Source organism: Ornithorhynchus anatinus, chromosome 1, assembly GCF_004115215.2.
Source record: "Ornithorhynchus anatinus isolate Pmale09 chromosome 1, mOrnAna1.pri.v4, whole genome shotgun sequence".
In the NCBI taxonomy this organism is placed as follows: domain Eukaryota; kingdom Metazoa; phylum Chordata; class Mammalia; order Monotremata; family Ornithorhynchidae; genus Ornithorhynchus; species Ornithorhynchus anatinus.
In genome coordinates, this window is record NC_041728.1 from 168,063,848 (window position 1) to 168,077,533 (window position 13,686).

Genomic DNA, 13,686 nt, shown 5'->3' on the forward strand with positions numbered 1-13,686 from the left:
ACAAGCGAAGCATGAGAGCAGTGTAGCTAAGTGGCTAGAGCACGGGCCTGGAAGTCAGAAGGTCCTGGGTTCTACTCCCAGCTCTGCCACTTGTCTGCTGTGTAACTTTAGGCAAGTCTCTTAACTTCTCTGGGCCTCAGTTCCCTCATCTGTAACTTGTTTTGTTGCCCGTCTCCCCCTTCTAGACTGTGAACCCATTGTTGGGTAGGGATTGTCTCTATTTCTTGCCAAATTGTACTTTCCAAGCGCTTAGTACAGTGCTCTGCACACAGTAATCGCTCAAAAAATACGAATGAATGAATGAATGAATGAACGAATGAATAAAAGGAGGATTAAGACTGTGAGCCCCATATAGGACAGGGACTGTGTCCAACCCAATTATCTTGTATCTCCCCCAGCGCTTAATATTCATTCATTCAATCATTTATTGAGCGCTTACTGTGTGCAGAGCGCTGTACTAAGCGCTTGGAAAGTACAATACAGCAATAAAGAGAGAAAATCCCTGCCTACACTGGGCTCACAGTCTAGAAGGGGGGAGACAGACATCAAAATAAGTAAACAGGCATCAATATAAATAGAATTATAGATACATACAAACATCAAAACAAGTAAACAGGCATTAATATGAATAAATAGAATTATAGATACATAAATATATACATAAGTGCTGTGGGGTGGAGGGGGGAGAGCAAAGGGAGCAAGTTGAGCTGATGCGGAAGGGAGGGGGAATTGAGGAAAAGGGGGGCTTAGTCTGAGAAGGTCAGATTAAGAGAGTGCCATGCCTGTAGTAAGTGCTTAACAAATATTATTATTATTATTATTGAGAAGAAGCTTAGAAAATTGCCTTGTTCTTCATTCCTTTTGCATTCCCCCTCTAGACTGTAAGCTCATTATGGACAGGGAATGTGTCTGCTAATTCTGTTTTATTGTACTCTGTGCTCTGCATATAATAAGTGCTCAACAAATGCCATTGCTTTATTGATTGATTACAGTAGTCAGCAGTTCTCCAAGGAAGCGGAATGGGAGAAAACCCCAACTTCACCAGGGTGGTCAGCGCCCTGTCTCCTCCAGATCACCCAAACCAAGCCATTCTGGTCACGCGGAAAGCCTGGGAAATGGTCTTTCTAATGGCCACGAAAATCTGTGTAGAAGCAAGTTGGGGAGGCAGGGTGGCCTAGTGGAAAGAGCGTAGGCAGGCAGGATGGTCTAGTGGATAGAGCGTAGGCCTGGGAGTCCGGAGACCTGGCTTCTGATCCCAGCTCCACCACTGACCTGCTGTGTGACCTTGGGCAAGTCCCTTCACTTCTCTGGGCCTCAGTTTCCTCAACTGCAAAATGAGGATTCAGTCCCTGTTCTCCCTCCCACTTAGACTGTGAGCTCCATGTGGGGCAGGGACTGTTTCCAACCTTCATTCATTCAATAGTATTTATTGAGCGCTTACTATGTGCAGAGCGCTGTACTAAGCGCTGATAATAAGGATGGCGCTTTTGCATTTAAGTGCTTACTATGTGCAAAGCACTGTTCTAAGCGTTGGGGGGATACAAGATGATCAGGTTGTATCCCACGTGGGGCTCACAGTCTTGATCCCCATTTTACAGATGAGGTAACTGAGGCACAGATAAGTTAAGTGACTTGCCCAAAGTCACACCGCTGACAGGTGGCTGAGCCGGGATTAGAACCCATGACCTCTGACTCCCCAGCCCGTGCTCTTTCCACTGAGCCACGCTGCTTCAACCTGATTAGTTTGTATCTATCCCAGTACTTAAAACAGACCTTGACACTTAGTGTTTAAAAAAATAACATTTATAAATGAAGAAATAAATCAATACCATTGATGGATCGATCGAAGGGAGATTATGGTATTTCTTAAGCATAACTAAATGCCAGGCACTGAACTAAGCTTTGGGGTAGATATAAACTGATCAGGTTAGACACAGTCCCTGTCCCATGTAGAGCTCACAGTCTTAATCCCCATTTTACAGATGTCACGACTGAGTCACAGAGAAGTGAAGCGACTTGCCAAGGTCACACAGCAGACAGTGGTAGAGTCAGGATTCGAACCAAGGTCCTTCTGACTCCCAGACCCATACTCTACCAACTAGAGCACGCTGCTTCTCGGCACGTTTCTTCCAAGAACGTGATCGGTATTTCCCCATTTGGCATCCATTTGTGTTTCCCCAAAACACGATGTGGGAAATCTCTCCTTGTGTCTTTTTCAGGGGAAATACAGTACAAAAGGAAGGACGGATGAGCTACGCTGACTTCGTATGGTTTCTGATCTCTGAGGAAGATAAGAGGAACCCCACCAGGTATGATGGCCTTTGCCAAAATGTGTATATTCTGAGCCAGAGAGAGCGAGAGTGTGTTTTCCGGGGGCATCGGGGGGACGGACGAAAGAACCGTGGATTTCAGTAAATAGACTGAAAATGTTCGAGAGACCATAATTTGGGAGAGGTGGTCAAAACTCTGAATGCCTTCTCCGCACTTTTTTATGGTATTTGTTAAATGCTTACTATGTGACAAACACTGTTCTAAACACTGGGATAGATTCATTCATTCATTCAGTAGTATTTATTGAGCTCTTACTATGTGCAGAGCACCGTAGTAAGCGCTTGGAATGTACAATTCGGCAACAGATAGAGACAATCCCTGCCCAGTGACGGGCTCACAGTCTAAAGGGAGAAACAGACGGCAGAGCAAAACAGAACAAAACAAAAACAAGACAACATCATCAAGATAAATAGAATCAAGGAGATGTACACCTCATTAACAAAATAAATAGGGCAATAATATATACAAATGAGCACAGTGCTGAGGAGAGGGGAAGGGAGAGGAGCGGGGGGAGGGGGGAGGTGGAGCAGAGGGAAAGGGGGGTCACAGTCTGGGAAGGCCTCCTGGTGGAGGCGAGCTCTCAGTAGGGCTTTGAAGAGGGGAAGAGAGTTAGTTTGGCAGAGGTGAGGAGGGAGGGCGTTCCAGGACAGCAGGAGGACGTGGGGCAGGGGTCGACGGCGGGACAGGCGCGAACGGGGGACCGTGAGGAGGTGAGCGGCAGAGGAGCGGAGTGCACAGGGTGGGAAGTAGAAAGAGAGAAGGGAGGTGAGGTAGGAGGGGGCAAGGGGATGGAGAGCTCTGAAGCCAAGAATGAGGAGTGTTTGTTTCGTGTGGAGATTGATAGGCAACCACTGGAGGTTTTTAAGGAGGAGAGTGACAGGCCCAGAGCGTTTCTGTAGGAAGATGAGCTGGGCAGCGTAATGAAGAATAGACTGGAGTGGGGAGAGACAGGAGGAAGGGAGATCCGAAAGGAGGCTGACACAATATTCCAGTTGGGATATTATGAAAGCTTGTACCAGTACGATAGCCATTTGGATGGACAGGATAGGGCGGATCTTGGCGATATTGTGAAGGTGAGACCGGCAGGTGTTGGTGACGGATTGGATGCGTGGGGTGAATGAGAGAGCAGAGTCAAGGATGACACCGAGGTTGTGGGCTTGAGAGAGACTGACTGAGCTCCTCTTCCCCCTCTACTCCCTCTGCCATCCCCCCTTTACCTCTCCGCAGCTAAAGCCTCATTTTCCCCTTTTCCCTCTGCTCCTCCACCTCTCCCTTCCCATCCCCACAGCACTGTACCCGTCCGCTCAACTGTATATATTTTCATTACCCTATTATTTTGTTAATGAATTGTACATCGCCTTGATTCTATTTAGTTGCCATTGTTTTTACGAGATGTTCTTCCCCTTGACACTGTTTAGTGCCATTGTTCTTGTCTGTCCGTCTCCCCCGATTAGACTGTAAGCCCGTCAAACGGCAGGGACTGTCTCTATCTGTTGCCGACTTGTTCATCCCAAGCGCTTAGTACAGTGCTCTGCACATAGTAAGCGCTCAATAAATACTATTGAATGAATGAATGAATGAATGAGAGAGGGAAGGATGGTCGTGCTGTCCACAGTGACCGGGAAGTCGGGGAGAGGACAGGGTTTGGGAGGGAAGATGAGGAGCTCAGGCTTGGACATGTTGAGTTTTAGGTGGCGGGCGGACGTCCAGGTGGAGACGTCCCGAAGGCAGGAGGAGATGCGAGCCTGGAGGGAGGGAGAGAGAACAGGGGAGGAGATGTAGATTTGGGTGTCATCTGCGGAGAGATGATAGTCGAAGCCTTGGAAGCGAATGAGTTCACCAAGGGAGTGAGTATAGATGGAAAACAGAAGAGGACCGAGGATAGAGATGTGTTGGATGGGTGACTTGGGGGAGCTCAGACCTGATAGTGCTAATTTTCTTAATGAAGTAGGTGGTCAGATCATTGGGGATGAGGGGAGGGGGAGGGAGAGGAACAGGGGGCCTGAGGAGAGAATTAAAGGTCCGGAACAGTTGGCGGGGGTGATGGGCATGAGCATCAATGAGGGCAGAAAATTAGTTTTGCCTGGCAGAGGAGAGGGCAGAGTTAAGGCAGGAAAGGATAAATTTGAAGTAAATAAGGTTGGCTTGGTGCTTAGACCTTCGCCAGCAGCGTTCAGCAGCTCGAGCATAAGAGCGAAGGAGGAGGACAGAGGCAGAGATCCAGGGCTGTGGGTTAGTGGAGCGAGAGCGGCGGAGGGAGGGGGGGCGAGCGAGTCGAGATGAGTAGAGAGGATGGAGTTGAGAGCGGTGCCCTGATCGTCGAGAGTGGGAAGAGAGGATGGGGGGCAAGGTGGGATGAGTTGCTTTGGGAGAGACGGATGGGATCAAGAGAGAGGAGGCCTCTGTGGGAGAGTAATGCAGATTTGCAGGGGGAGGGAGTGTGATAGAGGAGGCAGGTGAGAAGGTTATGGTCTGAGAGAGGGATTTCAGAGTTGGTGAAGGAGGAAGTAGTGCAGCGGTGAGAGATGATGAGATCGAGGGTGTGACCAAGTTGGTGAGTGGGCGAGGTGTGGTGGAGCAGGAGGTCGGCAGAGTCAAGGAATGATAGCAGGCGGGCGGCAGAGGGGTCACCGGGTACGTCCGTGTGGATGTTGAAGTCTCCGAGGATCAGAGTGGGCAGAGAGCTTGGTGGGCAGGGAATTAGGTTGGACACAGTCCTGTTCCACATGGGGCTCACAGTCTAAGTAAAAAGGAGAACAGGAGAACTGGGGCACGGAGAAGTTAAATGACTTGCCCAGGATCACAAAGCAAGCAATTGGTGGAGGCGGAATTAGAACCCAGGTCCTCTGACTCCCAGGCCGGGGCTCTTTCCCCTAATAATATAATTTGTGGTATTTGTTAGTGCTTACTCTGTGCCGGGCACAGTTCTAAGCGCCGGTGGAGATATAAGATAATCGGGTTGGACCCAGTCCCTGTTCCACATAGGGACTCACTCCATTTAGGGCTCCAGGCTTAATCCCCATTTTCCAGATGAGGTAACTGAGGCCCAGAGAAGTGAAGTGACTTGCCTAAAGTCACACAGCAGACAAGTGGCAGAGCCGGGATTAGAACCAAGGTCCATCTGACTCCCAGGCCCGTGATCTATCCACTAGGTCATGCTGCTTGTCACCTGGGCCTGGTAGGATCTCTGGCTTAGTGGAAAGAGCCCGAGCTTGGGAGTGAGAGGACGTGGGTTCTAATCCCGGCTCCGCCACTTATCAGCTCTGTGACTTTGGGCAAGTCACTTAACTTCTCTTTGCCTCAGTGACCTCATCTGGAAAATGGGGATTAAGACTGTGAACCCCACGTGGGACACCCTGATAACCTTGTATCTCCCCCAGCGCTTAGAACAGTGTTTGGTAAATAATAAGCGCTTAACAAATACCATCGTTATCATTATATTTATCATCATCATTAATGTTTTGCCTTAGGCCAAGGTAAGGACAATGTCTCTGCAGCATTAGCCTTGTTTCCCTCCCACAACAGTTGCCGAGATGGCTATAGTATTGGTTAAATGCTCATTGGGTGCAGAGCACTGTACTGAGTGCTGCGGGAGTTGGAGGGTGGAGCCGGGGAAGAGGGAGATGGGGGAGCGGGTGAGAATTAGACAGGGCTCTGAGCCCCAGGTGGCTCACAATCAGACCAGAGCAGTTGAAACCACCATGCAGTCTCCCCAGACTACTTCATGCCACACTCAAGTCTCCAGCGACCTCAACTTCCAAGGTCATTCATTCGGTCGTATCTATTGAGCAATTACTTGTGCAGAGCGCTGTACTAAGCACTTGGGAAAAATATAATGCAACGATAAACAGTGACATTCCCTGCCCACAACGCTCTCACAGTCTAGAGTGTTGGGGAGACAGGCATCAAATACAAATAAATAAAATGACAGATAAGTACACAAGTGCTTTGGGGCTGGGAAAGGGGAAGAGCCAAGAGCAAGTCAGGGTGAGGCAGAAGGGAGTGGGAGATGAGGAAAAGTGAGGCTTAGCCTGGGAAGGCCTCTTGGAGGAGATGGGCCTTCACAGTAAGGCTTTGAAGCAGGGGAGAGTGGTTGGCTGGCGGATTTGAGAAGGGAGGGACTTCCAGGCCAGAGGCGGGATGTGGGCCGGGCGTCGGCGGCGAGACAGGGGAGATGGAGGCACAGCGAGAAGGTTAGCGGCACTGGAGGAGCCAAGTGTGTGAGTTGTGTTGTAGAAGGAGAGAAGAGAGGTGAGGTAGGAGGGAGCAAGGTAATGGAGAGCTTTAAAGCCAATGGAGAAAATAGTGTCTCCAGCTTCATTCGCTGGAGAACAGGACTGTGGCAGGAGAGTGTCTTTCTTCTTTTCATCGTTCCCGCCCGTTGGCACCCCTTCTTAGCTCCTCCCTTGTCATGCTCCGAGATCTCAAAGTGATGATGTGGGTGGGTCTGGCCTAAGGTGCGTATGATTGGATTATGGGGGTGCCTGGGTGCCCTTATCTGATCATCCTCCACTCAGTCCTCCGACCGGCTCACTGCAGATGGACTCTGATTCGTTTGGAACCCCTGCCGATCATATGATGCCATCTAACCCAGCTGGAGGGTGGGGAGGGAGGTATATCACTCTACTTGGAACCCCACAGGGGGCTTTTTCTCCAAAAAACATCGTCATCATTGTTATTAATCAATCAGTCATGTTTACTGAGGGCTTACTGTGTGCAGAACACCGTACTAAACGCTTGGGAGAGTAATAGAGTCGCTAGACACATGCCCTGGGAGTTTACAGTGGAGGCTGTAGTATTTAATATTAGTATTTAGTATTAATTTAGTATTAAATTAATAAATATTAATTTAGTATTTAATTCCCCTGGAGTTATCACCATCCGGTTTACTGATTGAGGTGCTCGAGGCGTGTTTTGGTGATTTCATCATCCTCTGGGCTGGGAGCTTCCCATCTGGCTTCAGGCGGACCATCTCAGTGGCCAGCGGACCCATGTAATTAGAGCCCCTGACCCGTAATCCACTGGTCACTCTCCCACCAGCGAAGCTCCACTAGACTGGAAGCTTATGGGCAGGGAATGGATCCACTAATTCTGTTTTATTGTGCTCTTCCCGGCACTTATTCAGTCTTCTGCACATAGTAAGTGCTCAGTAAATACCATTGACTGATTGATAGTAACCATGGTGTCTGAACTTCCTCCAAGTGCAGTGTTCATGTCTAAATGTCCGGGAAAGTGCAACAGGATGGTAAGCCCCCTCCACCGCCCCCATCCACAAGGGCCTTACCGTCTAATGAGAGATTGACAGACATAAAAATATTTACAAAGAGTGGAATCAGAAGAAGTAAATTATTCATCATTTATTGATGGCGTTTGTTAAACACTTACTATGTGACAAGCCCTTTTCTAAGACACACGTCAATCAACTCGGACACAGTCCGTGTCCCAAGAGGGAAAGAGAACAGGTTTTGAATCCCCACTGTAAGCATTCAATAAATACCACTGATGGTTGTACAGTTGAGGAAACTAGGGCACGGAGAAGTGAAGTGACTTGCTCAAGGTCACCTGTCAGGCAGGAGGCTGAGGCAGGATTAGAAACCAGGTCTTCTGACCGCCAGGCCCGTGCTCTTTCCACCAGGCCATGCTGCCTCCCATGAAATTAAATGTATAGAAGTTACTCCATGTGAATCAGCTGTATAAGTTAGGGAAGCAGTGTGGTAAAAGGTCAGAAAACATCTGATGTGGCTTTCCCATCAGAATTCCCAGAATTGGTTGTAGCCCAAACCTATGGTGTGGATGTCAAAAGCCGTCAATCAGAACAACCTTAGGTAACCACCCACATAAGAAGCGTCCCGTACAGATTAAGGCCAAAAAACCATTTTTCTTGCCCATGCTCTTTTCAGGCATAAAAGAAGCTACAAAAAAAGGAGGGGGACGAATTAGGTAGGAAGATAAAGCGCTGAATCGCTTCGATTCAGTTGGAGCTAATGAAGAAATCCCCTTCCGCGATGAAGCCGAAAGACCGAGGTCTTTGCTGAGCAGCGGGTGATAAATAGACGATAAACTAAATAGGTTTGGCCTTAAGGAGGAATGTAGTTCGTAAGTTTCACAGATGAATGTCGCAGATTCCTTCTTCCAGGGTTAGACATTTCAGAAGAAGTGGAGCACAGTAACAGGAATAGGAAAATCAACCTCCAACTCCCTTGGGATGGAAGGCCAAAAGGAATTGGCTTCGCCACTCGACCTATAGATACTGGCCGTGACGTCTTCCCTAAGTTTGATTCAATTGCAGGAACGCTTCTGGAGAATCAACGTTGTCATCCTTTCAAGCCTCCCTTCTCGCGGGTGACCCAGGATGGATCGCCGGAGTCTGACGTTTAAAATGTGTCCATCAACCAGTCATATTTATTGAGCGCTGACTGTGACTTGTAAACAAAAGGGGTAGCAAAGTTGGTTTATTTTCTTGAATCGGTTTTTAAGGGTGGTGTGCTCTAGGTATCTGTGAATTATCTTTCAGCTCGATGCGGGCAAGGAACGGATTTAGCAACTCTGTTGGATTGTACTCTCCCAGAGGCTGAGTACAGTGCACACAGTAAGCGCTCAGTAAATACCATTGATGAGGATAATTGCCTCCAGGTGATGTTTGTTTTTCCACATCGGATAAACCACAAGATAAAATGCGGGTTTCGAAGGACACTGGGCACATGAGAAGCAGCGGGGCGAAGTGGATAGAGCACGGCCCTGGGAGTCAGAAGGTCCTGGGTTCTAATCCCAGCTCCACCACTTGTCTGCTGTGGGACCTTGGCCAAGCCACTTCACTTCTCTGGGCCTCAGTTACCTCATCTGTAAAATGGAGCTTGAGACCGTCAGCCCCACATGGGACAGGGACTGTGTCCAACCCGATTTGCTTGTATCCACTCCAGCGTTTAGTACAGTGCCTGACACATAGTAAGTGCTTAACAAATACCGTCATCGTTGTTATTATTATTATATGAATGAATGTAAGTGGTCTGAGGTAAATAAAAATGAACATAGTTCTCAGAGCCTGGCACTAGGAATGCAAAATATTACCCTCTCTTCATCTGATGGGCCTCTGAGCGTGATTTTTTTTTCCCTAGCATTGAATATTGGTTCCGCTGCATGGACCTGGATGGGGACGGTGTGCTCTCTATGTACGAGCTGGAATATTTCTATGAGGAACAATGTGAGAGGATGGAAGCCATGGGCATCGAGCCTCTGCCATTCCACGATTTGCTCTGCCAGATGCTTGACCTGGTGAAGCCCGAAGTTGACGGTGAGACCTGCAGAAAACACTTAACTTGCAATGACACCCAGTTCTCCTATAAGGAAGCGGGGCCTAGTGGAAGGAGCCCGGATCTGGGAGTCAGAAGGACTTGAGTTCTAATCCTGACCCTGCCACTTGTCTGTTGCGTGGCCTCGAGCAAAGCACTTAGCTTCTCTGGGCCTCAGTTCCCTCATCTGTAAGATTGGGATTGAGACTGTGAGCCCCATAAAGACAGGAACCGTGTCCAACCCGATTTGTTTGTGTCTTCCTCACTGCTTAGTACAGTGCCTGATACGTAGTAAGCTCTTAAGAAATAATAATAATAATGTAGGTATTTGTTAAGTGCTTACTACGTGCTAGGCACTGAACTAAGCACTGGGGTGGATACAAGCTAATCGAGTTGGACACAGTCCCTGTCCTATGTAGAGCTTGAGTCTATTTATCTTGATTCTATTTATTGCTATTGTTTTTGTCTGTCCGTCTACCCCGATTAGCCTGTGAGCCCGTCAAAGGGCAGGGACTGTATCTGTTACCGAATTGTATATTCCAAGCGCTTAGTACAGTGCTCTGCACATAGTAAGCGCTCAATAAATACTATTGAATGAATGGAGCTCACAGTCTCAATCCCCATTTTACAGATGAGGTAACTGAGGCATAGAGAAGTGAAGTGACACGCCCATGGTCACGCAGCAGACAAATGGCAGAGCCAAAATTAGAACCCATAAACTTCTGGCTCCCGGGCCTGTGCTCCAGCCACTACGCCATTCTGCGTCTCATACCACAATTATTATGATTATCGTTATTATTATTTGTGTCCACCCCAGCACTTAGTACAGTGTCTGGCACCTAGTAAGCTCTTACCAGATTCCACAGTTGTTATTAATGCAACAGTTGAACACTTGCAGAATCCCAGAATAAGGAAAACTTGCACTGTATTATTCACCGAGTAGTCCTTCCCTGGTTAGTACAATGCCCTGCCGCCAGTAAGCGCTCAGTAAATACCACCGATTGACCGATCGTCCATCTTGACGTCACGCGCAAAGAGTTTCTTTAGTGATGCAACACACAGAGCACAGTTTTGCACTGTTGGGAACATTCTCCGATTCTTCCAGTCTACCCCATTAAGGCAGGACTCAACACACTCATCAAAGCCCCCGGACTTGTCACTGCTCGGATTTCTGAGACAGAGGCCTTCCTCCTGGCGTATGCTGAATGAGGAGTGGGATTTTCAGAAGGAATGAGAGAGGAGAAGTCTAGCCAAGATTCAAAGGAGGGATCTAGAGAGGCTCTGGTGAACGTGGTTGAGAGAGAGAGAGGGAAAAACTAGTGCTTTAAGTAAAATGCAAGCCGAAATCCAGGTAAAACCCACAAAGGAAGATTTAGACCCCGCAGCCGAACAGCGAACCCCAAAACAAGAAAGTCAGGCCTCTGTCGCTGATTAACCTTCCCCACTGTACGGATCCACTACCGGAAGGATCGCAGATGGAGAGCGGGAGAGATGTGTCCGTGGTGCCGCTACGGGTCGGAAACGACTCGATGGCAGAAGACAAGACGAGACAAGGATCGACTAGGAGATAAAGGGGTCTCTTGCCCCGTCTCAGGGCAGGCGAATCTTTACTCCGGACTGTAAGCTCGCCGCGGGCAGGGAACGTGTCTACCAACTCCTAAGGTCTCACAGCAGACAGGTGGCGGAGCGGAATTAGAACCCAGGTCCTCCTGACTCCCAGTCCCGTGTTCTATCCACTAGGCCACGCTGCTTCTCCGTCTCCTTTTTTTGGATGTTGTGGAGTCCCAGAACTCTCACCACAGACTGGTGGCAATATAGGACCGTCTCATCGGACTGTTAAGAGCTCGCTCTGTGCCGGGCTCCGTCCGTCCTGAAATTTGTCTTCCAATACCACATGGGGCTCTAACCACCCAGGTGTTGAAGGAAGAACGAACCCTAATTTCTCACTCTTAAAGCTGTTGAATGTTGACTAATCCTCTAGAAGATGAGCTTCTCAAAGACGGACCTCATTCTCAGGATTTTAGTCTTGTAATACCCGTTACCGGAATATCAGCAGTCTGCGATCCACGAGAACCGATGATGGTAAATCCACTGTTGACAAAAGAATCAATCGTTGACGATTAAAAATCACCAACGTGAGCCTACGCAATTGGTGGCTTTGTTCAGAGTAAAGGAATTTTCATTTGTTCTAATCCCGGCTCCACCACTTGTCTGCTGTGTGACCTTGGGCGAGTCCCTTTACTTCTCTATGCCTCAGTTACCTCATCTGTAAAATGGAGATTGAGACTGTGAGCCTCAAGAGGGACATTCATTCATTCATTCAATAGTATTTATTGAGCCCTTACTATGTGCAGAGCACTGTACTAAGCGCTCAGAATGGACAAATCGGCAACAGATAGAGACAGTCCCTGCCCTTTGACGGGCTTACGGTCTAATCGGGGGAAACGGACAGACAAGAACAATAGCAAATAAATAGAATCGAGGTGATGTACATCTCATTAACAAAATAAATAGGGTAATGAAAATATATACAGTTGAGCGGACGAGCGCAGTGCTGAGGGGAGGGGAAGGAAGAGGAGAGGAGCAGAGGGAAAGGGGGGAAAAGGGGGCTTAGCTGAGGAGAGGTGAAGGGGGGGTAGAGGGGGAGCAGAGGGAAAAGGGGGAGCTCAGTCTGGGAAGGCCTCTTGGAGGAGGTGAGCTCTAAGTAGGGTTTTGAAGAGGGGAAGAGAATCAGTTTGGCGGAGGTGAGGAGGGAGGGCGTTCCAGGACCGCGGGAGGACGTGGCCCAGGGGTCGACAGCAGGATGGGCGAGAATTGGGGACGGCGAGGAGGTGGGCGGCAGAGGAGTGGAGCGTGCGGGGTGGGCAGTAGGAGAGAAGGGAGGAGGGGGCGAGGTGATGGAGAACCTTGAAGCCTAGAGTGAGAAGTTTTTGTTTCGTGGGACACAGGGATTGTGTCCAACCTGATTTGCTTGTATCCACTCCAGCCCTTAGTAAAATGCCTGGCACTTAGTAAGCGCTTAACAAATATCTCGATTATCATTATTGTTATTGTTGTTATTAAACAGCCTTTGATGAAATCATCGTTCTGTTCTTCACGCAGGGAGAATCACACTCCGAGACCTGAAAAGATGCAGAATGGCTCACATTTTTTATGACACCTTCTTTAATCTGGAGAAGTACCTGGACCATGAACAGAGGGACCCCTTTGCCATGCAGAAGGTGCTAGCACATTTTTTATTGTTATTCTTGTTTCCCAAACCCTGTCCTCAAGAAGCTTCTGTTCTTAAAACCCAAACAGGCGCACATTGACACCACAGCATGTGTTCCAACCCTAAGGGGAAGGAAAAGCCGCATGATCTGGTGGATAGAGCACAGGCCTGGGAGCCAGAGGACCTGGGTTCTAAACCCAACCCTGGCACTTGTCTGCACTGTGATCTTGGGCAAGTCACTTCACTTCTCCGGGCCTCAGTTACCTCATCTGGAAAATGGGCTTAAGACTGTGAGCCCCACATGCGACGGGGACCGCGTCCAACCCGATTAGTTTCTATCTACCCCAGTACTTAGAACAGGGCCTGGCACATAGTGACTGCTTAACAAACGCTGCCTTCCCAAAAAATAATAATAATGTTGGTATTTGTTAAGCGCTTACTATGTGCAGAGAGCACTGTTCTAAGCGCTGGGGGAGATACAGGGTAATCAGGTTGTCCCACGTGAGGCTCACAGTTAATCCCCATTTTACAGATGAGGTAACTGAGGCACAGAGAAGTGACTTGCCCACAGTCACACACAAATACCACAGTTATTATTATTACTCAAGACTGAGGGTTGTAAAGTCCTTGAGGGCAGGTTTTACTTGAATAGAATTGAACTCTAATAATTGGTGTATTTTTTGAACACTTACTATGTACCAGGCACTGTTCTAAGCACTGGGGTGGATACAAGCAAACTGGGTTGGACACAGTCCCTGTCCTACATAGGGCTCAAAGTCTCAATCCCCATTTTACAGATAAGGAAATTGAGGCACAGAAAAGTGAAGTGTCTTGCCCAGTGTCACACAGCCAAGT

At 48.5% G+C, this 13,686-nt stretch overlaps 1 protein-coding gene across 3 annotated transcripts in view; it reads left to right on the plus strand.

Annotated features, from left to right (window-relative positions):
* Positions 1 to 13,686, plus strand: part of PPP2R3A (protein phosphatase 2 regulatory subunit B''alpha) — a 114,769-nt gene that overhangs the window by 80,942 nt on the left and 20,141 nt on the right. For all 3 annotated transcript variants that reach the window (XM_029059712.1, XM_029059729.1, XM_029059722.1), the window contains exons 9-11: positions 2,220 to 2,309; positions 9,447 to 9,622; positions 12,723 to 12,841. In XM_029059712.1, the coding sequence (XP_028915545.1) occupies positions 2,220 to 2,309; positions 9,447 to 9,622; positions 12,723 to 12,841 (385 nt within the window). The remainder of the gene's footprint in view (positions 1 to 2,219; positions 2,310 to 9,446; positions 9,623 to 12,722; positions 12,842 to 13,686) is intronic.